The following is a 16,094-nucleotide window of genomic DNA, read 5'->3' on the forward strand; positions in this document are numbered from 1 at the left end:
GTTCAACATATGTACATACAGATGCAATATTCTCTGTCCGCCTGTTACACCAGAGGTGGAGGGATATTTGACGGGACCTACATCTCTGCTTTATTAACTTAGTCAAGGTCTATGATTCCATCAATAGGCCTAGGTTTTGGGTTGTTATTCGTGCTTTCAGGAGCCCTGCCTCTCTGTTTGCAATTATTTTGGATCTTCAAGGTTGTGAACAGGCCTGGGTAAAAATGTGTGGGCCGGTAGTCGAAACCATTTTCTCTTAACCTTGGGGTGCAACAGGTATGTAATGTCCATGTAATTCGAGAAGCTTTCCATGGCAGTATCGGATACATTTCCATCTGGTACAAATACAATAGGCGGATGCCTGGGTGCAATCAAGGGATGGCTCCAGATTGGTCAACTATGTTACGTATGCTGATGATCTGGTCATTGCTGCTCACTGAGGAGATTTATAATCTACTGCTGAACCTGGAGCATGCTAATAAGAAGTGGGGCCGTACTTCCAACCACACCAAAACAAAGCACCTGCCTGGATATTTTATGTTATCAAACACTCCCTCAACTCTCCATGAGTGATGGGGCAGTTGTGAAGAGAGTAGAAAAGTTCCCATTCCTGGCTAGTGTCCATATGACCAGCTCCGGTTTTTCGCAACGGAGGTCTCACTATGGAATCAATCGAGCGGAATCGTTTCATCGGCTGCGTAATGCTGTGTTGAAGCTACTTGGCCTATCGCGAGTTTGCTCGGCCAAAGTTACGTGTGCTTGTGAAACATGCTTCTGAAACGTGGACTCCTTTGAATGAACACCTGCACCGGTTTTAAAGATTCAGGCTGGCCTGCATAAAATCCATCCTGGTTTTAACTGAACTGGATTGTGTGATTATCACAGATCCTTGACCAATCTATACCCGGGTCCCAGCGCCTCTGGCAGGTAAGGCTGCGTTGGCTGGGTCATGTAGCCCACATGCCCAACCACCGCATGCATAATCAGCTTCAGTTTGGCCGGATAGAGGGGACTGAACGGGCCCGGCACATGCTAGAGAAGAAAAGGACTGATGCGGCACAGAAGAATTTGGAGCTGAGTGGACTTGCCGATGACTGGTAACAACGGTGTCAATATCGGCCTCTTTAGAGAAGCATTTTGAAGCCCACACGTGGGCAGTTGGAGGCAGTCGCCTACCAGTCACAGCGAAGGCCAGATGAGTGACGCTCACAACAAAGATAAGAGCGCCGGGCGGATAAAACCTCAGCAAGTTGGCACAGCAGGGGGGACAGGTGGTGCATCTGCCCAGAATCTCAGGCAGTCGACCCATGGCACCTGGGTCTGTTCCGTAACCTGCCAGCGGGCGTTTGACACTTCATGTGGCCTCAAAGTGCACCTAGCCTGGCACAAGTGTCGTGGTTGTTGTTGTTATGGCTGTGCATGTACGTAGAGTATTTGTGTGGATGCATTTTTGTGTTCATGGACATGTGCATGGATGTGATTGTATTCGTGTTTTCAGACGTGTATGTTCGTGTGCTTTTATGTGTCTACAGTATATGTATGCGCGTCTGTGTGTTTATGTTATGTCTACATGTGCTTTTGTGTATTTATGTGCGTGTGTGTTTATAATATAATACATGGGAAGCGGTGGTGCAGTGGTTAGCGCGCTGCGCTACGAACCCGGCCACCTGGGGTTCGATTCCCACTCATGGCCAATACCTGCGACGATTACCTGAACCGGTCCTGGGCCTCCCCTAGGTCGACTCAGCCTCAAATTAGTACCTGGTGCGGTGTGTAAACATCGGCACTAGGGAGACAAAGGCGGTCGGGCGTGGTGCTGGCCACCCACCCCCTCGTGTACCGTTTCCGGCCTTCACAGGTGCTCGCTAACAACACTTGCCCCTACAGTCTGTTAAAGGCTACACGGGGGGACCGTTGTCTTTGTCTTATAATTGGGGTTGTTAAACGACTAAACCGGTAACCGTTCACCATTATCGGTGCACGGGCACGACAGGGCGGGGGGGCCTGCAATCGTTTCCTGTGCAAATGCTGTGAACGAAAGCACCGATTACTCTGGCGCGGTGCGTTCCGACCAATTCTCAGACGAGGTTAACCGGGGCTAAAGGCGCAACCCCGCAAGTTTTGCCGGCTCACGCTGGAGGGAGCTCCAGAGGGCATCTGTTCGATGCTATCGCCAGACGCGTGTAGAACTTCTTTCGCTCCGTGCGTAGCCAAACCCGTGCTTATCGGAGGTGCGGGGGAGGGACACCAAACTCGTGTTGGAAGTGGTGACAGGACACCCACATAATATTATTATATTATTTTATTATGTTTTATATTTATTATTTTATTATTTCCCTTCTACGTGACTTTACCGAAAGAACCAAGAAGAGGACACCCTACACTTGACTTGAACCCTCACCCGCACAAATAACGACGGATGCGGATACCTGATGCACAAATGGAAATGTAAAATCTCTTCAGTCGTGTGCGACTGTGGTCATCCAGAACAGACCGTGCAGCGTACAACGACGCAATGTCTTCTTGGTTCTTTCGGTAAAGTCACGTAGAAGGGAAGTAATAAAATAATAAAAATAAAAGAATGAAAGCATTCTTCACCTGAGAATAATCAAAATAAAAGAATGAAAGCATTCTTCACCTGAGGACGGCTGCTTGCGTTGTGGCCGAAACGTCGTGAGAATTATTTTATTGTTTTATTTTTATTATTTTATTACTTCCATTCTACGTGACTTTACCGAAAGAACCAAGAAGATGAATCCCTGCAGTCACGAAAGCTTTACATCGAAATTTAACGACGCAATGCCCGATCTGCTGCTCCTGACGCGATTGTCTGGCTTTGACCACGTGAACGTGAAATTGTAGCTGATCATCTGCATCGGCATCAACCACCACACTCAACCTGCCAATCCACACTAACCGCGGAGTTGCCCCATTATCATGGGTGGAAAAAAAAACCGATTTTTTTCTAGCGGCAGGCATCGGGTTTTTTCTTTAATGCAATTAAACCCGATTTCGGGGAATTAAAACCTGGTTTAATGAATACGAAACTCTGATCCAAGGCTTAGGCTGCTTCCTCGTCGGTGCTGCTATCGTACTCGGGGGGGCCGTCGGGCACGGGGTAGTCGTAGAATGCGGCGGGCAGGTTGGTCTTGATGAACACGAGCTTCTCCTCCACAATCGTGGGCGCCGCCAGTGAGTTCCTTCGCTTGGAATGGATGAAGCCCATCGTTCTGCAATTAGAACCAATTAAACCGGATTTCTCCCAATCTCAGATGATCGGGTTTAATATAAAAAGATAATTAATCCCGATTGTAAAAAACCCGACTGTGCCACCCTTGCCCAGTATATCGCTGGGTGGTCAGGGCCGGTTGGTGGTGGTGGGGGGATGAACAAACTTTCCTTCGTTGACCTTCTTGGTTCTTTCGGTAAAGTCACGTAGAAGGGAAGTAATAAAATAATAAAAATAAAACATAATAAAATAATTAAATAAAACATAATAACTAGATTTTTCTTATTATTTTATTACTTCCCTTCTACGTGACTTTACCGAAAGAACCAAGAATATGAATCCCTGCAGTCACGAAATTTCCTTTGTTGTTTCGAGGATCACGCCATGTCCAGCTTGCTAACCGTTGAACGACAGCAGCTGCCTCTGTTTTCTCGGTCACTTCGGTATACGCGGTGTGTGCTCATTGCTCTAGACCAGTGGTTCTTAACCTTTACTGCAGCCTTGCACACATTTTCGTTCTCAATCGTAAAAAAAGAAAAGTATAACGTTATAATAAAGACATGGGTTACGTGTCCGTGCTACATTTGTCTTTCGATGATTTACCTTCTAAAAAAAAATCTGGCCGTGGCTCGCCACCCCCAAGGGACTGATTCGTGACATTTATTAAGCATGAACAGTTTCGTATTCACATTGCAATTACGGCTCTTGATATCTTGATACATTTTTTACCGAATTCGAAAAATGCCTTTCCTTTTCTGTTTTGGTTTGTCGACCCTTGCTCGAGACATTCCTAAATGTGCGGCAAATCGGTAACCGGGCCTTGTTTTGAACCAGTATTTACCATTCGCTTACTGGCAATGCAAAAAAATTAATATCGATGTTAACAAACCTGGTTGATTTATGTCTGTGTGTTTGTTCGTCTTTATGTTGCTAAGGATTTAGCTTGCGAAGAGTGGCCACGGGGCTATGGGCTGTATCGGCTCACGGAGGAGCATAGGTAAGAATTGCGCACCCCACTCCACACACACACAAAACAAAACAAATATAAAGATTCCCCGTATAGCCTTTAACAGACTGTTAGGACAAGTGCTGTTAGCGCGCTCCTATGAAGGCCAGCACGGCACACGAGGGGGTGGGTGGCCAGCACCACGCCCGTCTGTCTGCCGTTGTCTTCCAAGTGGCGATGTTTACACACCGCACCAGGTACTTATTTGAGACCGAGTCGACCTAGGGGAGGCCCAGGACCGCTTCAGATAATCGTCACTGGGTGTGTCGGCCGTGAGCGGGAATCGAACTCGGGTCGCCGGGTTCGTAGTGCACCTACGCACATGTACGTCACACAGATTTGACACACACCTACACGCCAGATTTGACACACACCTACACGCCAGATTTGACACACACCTACACGCCAGATTTGGCACACACCTACACGCCAGATTTGACACACACATACACGCCAGATTTGACACACCTACACGCCAGATTTGACACACACCTACACGCCAGATTTGACACACCTACACGCCAGATTTGACACACACCTACACGCCAGATTTGGCACACACCTATACGCCAGATTTGACACACCCCTACACGCCAGATTTGGCACACACCTACACGCCAGATTTGACACACACTACACGCCAGATTTGACACACACCTACACGCCAGATTTGACACACACTACACGCCAGATTTGACACACACCTACACGCCAGATTTGACACACACTACACGCCAGATTTGACACACACTACACGCCAGATTTGACACACACCTACACGCCAGATTTGACACACACCTACACGCCAGATTTGGCACACACCTACACGCCAGATTTGACACACACCTACACGCCAGATTTGGCACACACCTACACGCCAGATTTGGCACACACCTACACGCCAGATTTGGCACACACCTACACGCCAGCTGGCTCGGCGGTAGAGCAAGCGGTTCGCAGTTTGGAAGCGTGGGAGTTCAAACCCTGGTTGGGGGGGGAGGGAATGGGGGGGGGGGGGGGGGGGAATGGGGGGGTGACTAAGCCCATCATATCTCCGGGGTCGATAAAATAGATACCACTTCGTAGGGAGGGTCAAAAGTAGTTGTCCTGTGGATGGACTCACCTCTGCCATATGAATGTTGAATTTCCACAACTGACTCAGGCCTGTAAACTGGAGATGGTCGCTGCCTCATTGATTGTTTGAGCAGGAGACCACTCTGACTTACGACTATGCCACACACTCCACACACCCACAGATTATACACGTGCTGTACATTGTGCACACCCACGCAACAGTTATTTTTAAGATGCCACATTGCTGATGAAACTCTGAAAAGTTGAGACCAGTCGAGAGTTTGCTTGCTTTGAACAAACGCCGCTGGATAACATAGGCCATGGAATCTGCATAGGACGATGGACACAGAGACCCACGGACTCTCTCGTCTGTATATAACTCGTAATCCACTCAAGGCGAATGATGACTGGTGGCTGTTGATGTACACGCGCAGCCCTTTTAACAATCCACTGCTGGATGAGGTCCTCCCATCCTCTACGCTGTGCGGGTCGTGGGCTGTTATTCGACCATACTTCACCACGCTGCTCAGTGTGCGTTTGGTGAATGTCCAACGATGTGGAGGCGTAGAAGTACAGCACAACAATGGATGTCGCAGCACACCCGCCTCTGCTGTTCGCCACGTGGCTACGCAGAGGCTGATGGCAACGTTGGTTCGTCGTGGTCACCCGTCCAAGCACTGCCAGGCTGAAAGCCGGCTTAGCTTCCTAGATCTGTTGAGATCAGACGCGTTCCAGGTGATTTGATCGCCAGGGTTGCTCGTGCGTTTGTTGTATTTTAACACATTCCTGCGGAGGGAGCTGGTAGGAACGTTGGGTTGCTCGGTCAATGGCCAGAGTCAACGGCGGCGTGGTGTATTCCGCAAATATGCCCGACTGTGAGGGCGGGCACAAGCCGGCGTGAGTAGGTTAAACGTTGAGTTTTATAAGGGCACCACGGGGTGACCAGCTCCTCCCGACCCAGCCCCACCTCTCCCACCCCTCACCCAGCCTCACCCTCCCCACCCAGCCCCTCCCCACCCTCCCCACCCAGCCCCTCCCCACCCTCCCCTCCCCACCCAGCGCCTCCCTGCACGACGGACGGACACAATAATCCCCTGTGGGCTGGTGTAACCAGGAGGTTCCTACCAGTATAAGAGCAATAGGAGTAGTTTTGTTACCATTACTAATTGTGTACTTTTTTCGCATTTAAACTATAGATTTTTGACCATTCACAAATGTCAAACCCCACCGCATTACTATTCATTGCAGGGATTTTCTGTAATTATATTCGTACATTCACCATGCTTCATCATTCTCACAATACCCATTAGAGTAATTTCATCTGGTGCTTAGCAAGGATTTATGATGTTGTTCTACGTTGTCTGGGGAGAGGAGAGGTGGCGCAGCAGTTAGCACGCTACGCTGTGAACCCCCGGGGCTTGAAGTTCAGCTCCTTAGCCACGGCTAGCGGCAGTGGCCGAGTGACATTTGAACTCGTCCTGAACCGTTCTTCCCCCATCACCAAACCGCACTAGACCAGCGTGTGAAGTATGATCCCCCCCCCCACCCCCTCCCAATGACTGCTACGGCCTCAGGAGGCTTGGATCCAGCAGTGGATTTGCAGAGTGCTGTGGGGTTTTTTTTAACATATCGTGATGCGTCATTGGTGCTGACCTGGGTGGGAATGTGGAATTTCCACCACGGGTAGAGGGCTACTGACAGCAGACAAGCACACACAGTGCAGGCTTGGGCAGGGTGGAATGCGTACATATTCTGAAAATAACATTTTTATGAAGGGCATAAAGCAGCAGCAGTGCGCACTTTGTAATGCAGAAAGCTCTTTAAAGATTTAAACATTTATTACCGGTCTCGTTCAATTCCCCTGCGTAAGCATTGGCGGGGGGGGGGGGGGGTTCTACACTCAAGCGTTTTCCCTGAAAGGGTTAAACAAAGAATTATGGAGCTGCGTGGGAGGGCAGTCGGCATGATTTAGCTCTGATTGTGCCTCATGTTACGTACACACGGCACGCACGCACTTAGCACGCTCTATGCGATGCAAGCATCACCATCATGTGCCCTGATCTATCAACTGCTGGATGAAGGCCTGCCCAAATCATCCGTCGCTGTCTCTCACAGTCCCGCTATGTGGCAACTCACTTAGCAACTGCACTCGGTCCACGTGGCTTTCCCTCCTGCCCCCCACGGGAGTGCAATTTATGTGCGAAATAATTCGAACGAAGCACACGACTACATAGCTAAAGTCCTTTGTCAATTCACTGCTCGATGAAGAAGGCCTCTTCCGTGCCGTGTCGGTCATTGTTTGACTTTGACCATACTTCACCATGCTGGTCAGCGCTTGTTGATGAAGACGGACGGGAATTGTGGAGGCGTTTGGGGGGGGGGCCACACAGTGGGGGGTTTTTTGCCCCGGCCGCCGCACCCCCACATCGACGACCCTGACCGCCGTGGCCGGGCATGGAACTCGGGTGGCCGGGCTCGTGGTACAGCACCCCAACCACTGCGCCACCGTTCCGCGCTACGTATGCAGCGTACGCAGTATATTTAAACATTGGCACGTGCATGCCTACACACATTACGAGATATGTCTTGCTACGTGATGAGTCACCCTTCTTGCCGCTCACGCTTTTGATTCATTTCACCCTCCTGCTTTGTAAAGGAGACGGGCAATCTCATTCCGTGCTCTCTCGTTTGAGCATTACTTGTTCACTCGTGCATCTCTCTCTCCCCTCGTTACGTTGGTCCCGTGCGCATCGTCCAATCTTGTCCTCCCGGCGTCCCGCCTCGATTGGTTGCCGTCTCGCTGATAACTCTGTCCGTCTCGTCGTGTTCGTCATCGGTCTTGCACGGCGTGTATGGTCTGTCCCATCCGCTGACCGTGGTTCGTTTTGTTCGGTCTCGCTCGTCCTGCGTCATCACTTGCTGTGTTCTCGTGCGCTGTCGTAACATGGGAGCATTTTGCGCAACGATGACGCGAATCGACGGAACTGGCTTCCCGTTTCTTCTCAAACACCCGAGGCTCGTCTTTAAGTCTCTACGTGGCCTTGACCCAGCTCATCTTACCTCTCTGATCTCCTTCCATGTTTCCTCTCGTCCTCTTCGTTCCCAATCTTCTCTCTGTCTCTCTCGCTCTCTCTGTCCCTCCTTATTCCTGTGCCCAAACCCGCTTGCAGCACCTCTCCACTCGAATCAACTTCCCTTGTACATTAAGCAGCACTGCTCATAGACTCAACACTGCCCATAGACTCAACACTGCCCATAGACTCAACACTACCCCATAGACTCAACACTGCCCATAGACTCAACACTGCCCATAGACTCAACACTGTCCATAGATTCAACACTGCCCATAGACTCAACACTGCCCATAGACTACCACTGCACATAGACTCAACACTGCCCATAGACTACCACTGCTCATAGACTCCACACTGCCCATAGACTACCACTGCTCATAGACTCAACACTGCCCATAGACTCAACACTGCCCATAGACTCAACACTGTCCATAGACTCAACACTGCCCATAGACTCAACACTGCTCATAGACTCAACACTGCCCATAGACTCAACACTGCCCATAGACTCAACACTGCCCATAGACTCAACACTGCCCATAGACTCAACACTGCACCATAGACTCAACCCTACCCCATAGACTCAACACTGCCCATAGACTCAACACTACCCCATAGACTCAACACTGCCCATAGACTCAACACTACCCCATAGACTCAACACTGCCCATAGACTCAACACTGCCCATAGACTCAACACTGCCCATAGACCCAACACTGCCCATAGACTCAACACTGCCCATAGACTCAAGACTGCCCATAGACTCAACACTGTTCATAGACTCAACACTGCCCATAGACTCAACACTGCCCATAGACTCAACACTGCCCATAGACTCAACACTGCCCATAGACCAATATTATCCATAACAGAGGTGTTTTGGGTCAGATCGCGTAAATATAAATGTGTCGTTAAAGCCGCCACCACCCGACACACCCAATTTAAGACCGAAACAGGAAGAGGATTTCTCCAAAACTCTGGCTGTTGCCTGATGAGGCTGGTTGCAATTACCAGCGAAACGTCGTACTCGAAATGTAAATGGTGTCGGTCTACTCTCCAACACACCGTGTGCTGAACTAGTAACTAATTGGCACATTGTGTTCATGTGACAAACCTTAACTAAAAAAAACCCTCCATTATAGGTGTTAAAATGTTCAAACAAACAATAGATACCCATTCCAAGGCATCAGGTCTGCATTAACCATGCATACTTGTGGAAAAGCATGCAAACAAACATGCTCTGATAATATTTGCATTGCCTCTGAAACTGATTGGCCGATACCAGAGACAGCCTGGGCGAGTGTTGTCTGAACCGCTCCTGGCTCTCACCCACCTGTATACCCAACGGCACTGACCAGCGTGGTAAAGTATGGTCAAATACTCTTTCGATAAAGTCACGTAGGTAAAGAAAAGAAGAAAAAAAAAAAATAAAACTAAATAAAATGTAATCACATTTAAGTTTCTTTATTTTTATCTTTTATTTGTATTTCTTATTTTCTTTACCTACGTGACTTTACCGAAAGAACCAAGAGTATGGATCCTTGCAGTCACGAAAACTTAAAATCTAGAAAGCTATGGTCAAAGTCGAAGAAAATGTCCAACGACACGGCACAGAGAGGCTTTCATGCAGCAGTGGATTGGCATTGTAAGTAGAGAGTTATGATTATCGTTAAGTGTAATTAATGTACAGCATTGTGGGATGCTGTTGGCATGAATGAAGCTATATAAAATGAAAGTATTATGAAAGTTTCTACAATTATTATTGCGTGCCTCCTATGTACATTGCACTCCCAGTGAGTGATATCCGAACCGGTCCCGGGTGCCTGCCACGCACTTCACCAACTCGCACTCTCGACCAGCGTGGTGAAGTATGGCCAACACAACTCCCCAGGACCACCACGGTGTGTGCGGGAGAGGGGGGGGCAGCGGGGGCCTTAATCCAGCAGTGGATTGACAGAGGGGTGCTGTTATATTATAGGCCATAACGCGCCTGCTGTGTGTTCTGTAAATAAATCAATTATGGGTGTACTCTCCAACACACCGGTGTGCTGTACTAGTAACGAATTAGCACGTTTTGTTAACGTGACAAACATTTACTAATTGGCTGTGTCTGGTGGTGGCGGGTTTAACTACACATTTATTATGACGCGATCTTACCCCAAAAAAAAAAAACTTTATTGTAGTAAATCACGAATCGGGCGATCACAAAAAACATGCCTGTCAACCCCTTATCAGTGCCTACCTTGTTACAGACCGTATTGGTCACCCCGTACACTTATAAATCTGAACGTTCATCCTACAAACTCCCATCACAAGGGAGAAACACAAACAAATAGACAACGTTTTTTGTTGCCCCGTATTGAAACGGCTCTATGCCGAACGCACTTGAAAACTCGCGAGTCGCGGTAAACGATGCCAATGCTACGGTGGTGGCGCACGAGACGGTCGTCTTTTACGTGTGACTTGAATCACCCAAAAGTCGTTTCCGCTAATACAGTGCACAACGTGTTTCCCCCGACGAAGTGCATTCTCAATTGGCCATCGGAAAAAGAATGTTCCTTTCCCCGTGCACGAAACACAAACCACCCCCCTCTTCCCCCACGGAGTGCGTGGGGAGAAGACGCCGAACTCTGTTCACGCGTGTGCCGCTGGACGGGAGGTGGCGGTGTGGGGTATTGGTGATGTAATCGGCATCATCAGCCACTGCAGGACTGGTGTGGATTTTTTTTGGCGGCGGGGGGGGGGCGGAGTCTCTCTAAAGCAGTGGTTCTTAACCTTTACTGCAGCCTTGCACCCCTTTGATGAGACAAAGTAGTTAACAACTCTGGCACCTCCCAGTTTCAACCAGTCTACACAACAAAGGCTCATTCCTAGCAGCAGCCTCAGCCACACCAACCTCACAATAATAAAACAAAACTCCGATCCAGGTGCCTACCTTGGCTCCTCCCCCCCTCAACCAGTATATATACAAGGACGGGTCTCTTAGAATTTCTCTTTACTTGATACAGCAATCGTGCTGTGACGGTTCCTCCTGAAGACGGAAGCTTGTGTTGCCTCCGAAAACATCGTGATTTTTATTTTAATTTTACTTTTATTAATTTAATTTTTACCTACGTGACTTTACCGAATGAATCCTTGCAGTCACGAAAGCCTCAAATCTAGAAAGTAGTTATACTTACCTACCCGTGCGTAATTTGTGTTTCAATGATTTACCTTCTAAAAAAATCTGGCCCAAGTCTCGCACCCCCCCCCCCCAAAAAAAGGACCGATCATGTACACAGTCTATAAGAATAGGTTTTAGCCAATTGTTATATTTGGGAAGGAAAGTCCCATGATCTACACCAGGGGTCGGGAACCTTTTTGACTGGGAGAGCCATAAACGCCAAATATTTCTAAATATATTTCATTGAGAGCCATATAGTATTTTTAACGTGTAATAAATTAAATATGTCTTACTCTTAATGCGACTTCTGGTGCTGCATGGTTTTGCTGATGGCCTTGTAGTCTGGTTCATACGTGGTGAGGTTGAGCTTCGTGCAGGCGTGACCCGTGAAATTTATCTTCAAAACTAATTTCCGTTTACTTTAAAATGACACAGTATTATTAAGCAACATCACAAGTATTTTAAAATCAGTTCCAAACTGAATTTCTAATTATTTTTTATTATTTTTTCAACTCAAAATTGTCTGGGAGCCATATGCCGTCACTGGAAGAGCCATGTATGGCTCGCGAGCCATAGGTTCCCGACCGCTGATCTACACAGTCTTTCGTGTGTGCCATATTAACAGTACGTAGCACATGCATATTTAGTGCATTAGTACACCAACTTACGTCTCTCTTCTTACGTTGTCTCACAAACACGTCGTCACTTTATTAACACCGCGACCTAATTTGCGTCACCTCAACCCCCACACTGACGTCGCTGACTGCATCGTCCGTCCTTTCTCGTTATCCGTCGCCTCTCAGCCTTCGCCTCCACCACCACCTCCCCTGTGAAATCGCTTTCATTTTACGTCGTTTCGATGTTCGTTGTCGCACCTTTCAGGAACGCATCCCTGACGTAAACCGGAGTATCACTGTAGATAGATAAAATCATGACCGAGTGACTGACATCTGAAATGTGGCACACCTCTGGTTAAGTGTATGCCTATGGATATAAAAATGCAAACATCAAAATGTAATCTGGTCCGCCAAAAGGTTATGGCCCAGAGGTTGATTGATTTCACTCACAGGGTAGGGTCAGCCTAAAGTTCCAACGCAGAATATCCCTGGGTTTGATCTTCCACGAAGCTCATGGTCCACCCTAAAGCGCATCCACTGCACAAACCATGGCAGGTGCAGATAGATACCTGATGCTCCAGTGTGCGACTGTGGTCATCTAGAACAGACCATACAACATACAAACCTCATGGCGGGACCCCGGGGTCTCGAATAAACGGAAATCAAAATTGCAATTTATTTTTCGATTTAAAGCTTTCGTGAATGCAGGGATTCATCTTGGTTCTTTCGGTAAAGTCACGTAGAAGGGAAATAATAAAGTAATACAAATAAATAAAATAATATGTAAATGTATTATTTTATTATTTCCCTTCTACGTGAATTTACCGAAAGAACCAAGAAGGGAAAATGATTTATTTATTTTTGGCGACTCTGTCCCACCGCGCACATAAACGCCGCGATCCACCAGAAATCAATCCGCTCGTTCTTCACCAAGCACCCGTCGTTGCCAAAATTGCCGTAGTCATAAACAAAATTTTGAAACTTTAATGAGCTCATCGTGTAGAGCTCGTCGAGAGGAATAGATTGCCGTGTCGTTCGCCTTCAACAGACATAAAATTACGTCGCAACGCAGTTTATGCGAGAGCCGGGGGCTTATGGGACCCCGGGGTCCCGCCATAAGCTTCGTATAACGACGCAACGCCCGATCCACAAATACGAAAGACACATTACAGCGATACACTCCGCTGCTCCCGGCGCGGTTGTTCAGTCTGACCACCTTAAGGCGAAATTGTAGTTGTTTCTCCGCATCTCCATCAGCCGTACGAAAGAAGAAGACTACATTTCTACATTGCTTTCGGGTCTCGCGCTAAACACTTAAAATATACCAACTCCACCATCAGTGAATCAAGCAATTACCCTCCCGTGGAGTGTGACGCCAAAGCCAATAGGGCGCGGGCAATGGCCCGCTAACCGTTATTTAATTGTGACGCTTGATCATCTAGGAAAGCCTTGCCGAGTCTCGTGACTTTTTTTCGAAGGGCCCTTGTGGTTGCTCTGTATAATTGAAACGTATTCACTTGTAATTTTACGAAATTGAATCGTGACGCCGGCACACATGGGCCTACTCTTGCGAATGACGTCAACGATTTTTAACGTCCACTTGTAAAGTGGGCGGCGCAGTAATAACCAGCGCAGCCTTTGGATTCGAACCGTGACCCTCTGCTATAGGCGACGAATTCGCTTCCACGAGGCCGTATCACCGCCCGTTAGCCGCGTATTAATCAACTAATAACTGCTGTACTCCAGTGACGTGCGGTGAGGTCAATGGCTGGGCTACTCTCAACGAACAAGGACATGAAATGAAGGGGTCTACCAACATTACATTGGTGACAAACTGAGATAGTAACAGGCACGCGCTTATTGCCCACACTACATCCAGTTACTGAGGGGTTGCGCAATCAGAGGGGAGGCTGAGCTCGTTGCTGCCTCACCTCTCATCTCTTCCTGTATTTGCAGCGGAGCTCCGCAAATTTGCCGATTTTGACTATAAAAATGATTGGAATCGTACAGAAATGACATTGATAACACACATCAGTGGAAACATCTTAATTTTTATTTTATTTATTATTCTTTTTTTTATTTTAGTAACAGCTATTTTCATTGGCGTATGACAGGCTCTGCCTCCCCTGCCTCCCCTGACCGCACGTCCCTGCTGTACTCTACGTAATCACTTGGGAGAGTGCATGGTGGCACAGCGGTTCGCACACTGCACTATGAACCTAATGACCTGAGCTCGATTCATCAGTGGTGACTGATATCGAAACTGCTCTTCAGCAATCCTCACTGACCAGTTTGGTGAAGTATGGTCAAAGAGCACATATGATTGACAAATATCTAGAGGCCCTTGTTCATCCAGCAGTCTTGAAACTTAACTGTTTTAATTCATTGGTATTCACTAGAGAAATACATTGAATATGTTTATTAATTAATGTAAGGGGAATGGGGGGGGGGGTATTTGAAAATCTTGACATTTCAGGACCACCCCCTCCTCCTTGCTCTCCCTGCCCCTTGGAAGTTTCTAGACCTGTAAAGGGCTGTTGTCCATGTAGTTGCTATTGTATCGTTTTGGCTGGCCATCGAACAAAGATGGTCACCGCATCGCGTGCTTTCAGATGCGCTTCTGCGGCTGTCTGGAACGCTCTTCCTTCCGATATTAGGAAGCCGCTGGGAGCTATGCACTTTCAAATCATCTCGATTGAAAACTCATTTCTTTAGAACTGCTTTTTGTCTTTAGTTCGTTGTCCAATTAGCACGGTTGGCTACGTACGGTGCGAAAAAAGTTAAACAGACATACTTACACCGTGCACTTACCACGATATGTAAGTAGCATTCAGAAAAATGGTGCATTCATAGCCATGAATAGCAGTGGCACTGCCATGTACGGGACGTCCGTGCTCTCCTGGCGAGGCATGATGCTCTTGCTCACGGTGGAAGACCGTGGCAACGGAGCGACTGTAGCGCAACCGATAAATGAAACCCGAATCGGACATATGTTGAGAAACCACCTGCTAAAGCAGGGGTGGGGGACGTCCGGCCCGCGGGCCGTGTAAGGCCCGCAAATTCATTTGGGTCTGGCCCTGCCAAGGCAACCGCAGGCGGGACTCGAAATTCAATAAATCTCGGAGCAAACGTGGAAAAGAGTAGCAACATCATCAATACCAGCTAACATCACACGCCTCGCCAAAGAGAAGCAGTTCCAGCCATCGCATTAGGGGTGAGTTAATTAAATGTTTGACCAAATATAACAGGCTAATTTTTAAGATGATCATTTTGTATGGGCCGCGAATGATGTTATAAATATCCAAACGATTCTTGGCAGAAAAAAGGTTCTCAAACCCGTGTGCTAAAGTAAAGACCTCAACTCTATGAGGACAAGCGACCCACACTCGCCGAGCAGGAGGCGGCGAGATTGACGATGCTTACACAGGCGTGGGGTTGGTAAGGGCAGACTTCCCGCCGGGTGGCAAATTTGATGACCCGGCAGCAGCGCCCAGCTGCATCACAAGAACACCGTTCCACACGGTCTTGTTTCAGGTGGAGTCAGAGCCACAGCGGGGGGGGGGGGGGGGGGGCTGCCGGCCTGATATGGGGCGGTTAAACAACGAGCCAAGTGAGTTTGTCTGGGTGACGGCGTGTGACGAGGAGGGAACGTGGAGGAAAGGTTCGTGTTTGGTGAAGTGGGAAGGAAAGAGGGCGAGAGGGAGACAGAGAATCGGATGGATACTTTTGTAAATGTCACCGAGGGGACAGTATGGTGATGTTATATATAAACGTCCAAGTTTTCACAGCGTTGAGTGGCTTCATAATCGAGGCAACGGCTACTCGGTATTGAGTAGAGTGACGGACAGAGGTGGCTGATACCACTGAGCCTACAACGCTAAGAGCCTGAGTTTGAATCTGGGTTTCAGCCACTCGTGGTGACACTGGTGT

The 16,094-nt window shown here is 48.1% G+C and overlaps 1 protein-coding gene across 3 annotated transcripts in view; it reads left to right on the forward strand.

Annotated features, from left to right (window-relative positions):
* Positions 1–16,094, forward strand: part of FAM131A (family with sequence similarity 131 member A) — a 48,963-nt gene that overhangs the window by 1,805 nt on the left and 31,064 nt on the right. For all 3 annotated transcript variants that reach the window (XR_009755811.1, XR_009755812.1, XM_061561498.1), the window contains exon 2: positions 4,165–4,226. Coding sequence is in view for 1 of the 3 variants with exons in the window: in XM_061561498.1 (XP_061417482.1) it covers positions 4,196–4,226 (31 nt within the window). In the remaining 2 variants the exon portion in view is untranslated. The remainder of the gene's footprint in view (positions 1–4,164; positions 4,227–16,094) is intronic.

The sequence above is a fragment of the Lethenteron reissneri genome, chromosome 27, assembly GCF_015708825.2.
Source record: "Lethenteron reissneri isolate LAM-NWPU_2019-01 chromosome 27, ASM1570882v1, whole genome shotgun sequence".
NCBI classification, from domain to species: domain Eukaryota; kingdom Metazoa; phylum Chordata; class Hyperoartia; order Petromyzontiformes; family Petromyzontidae; genus Lethenteron; species Lethenteron reissneri.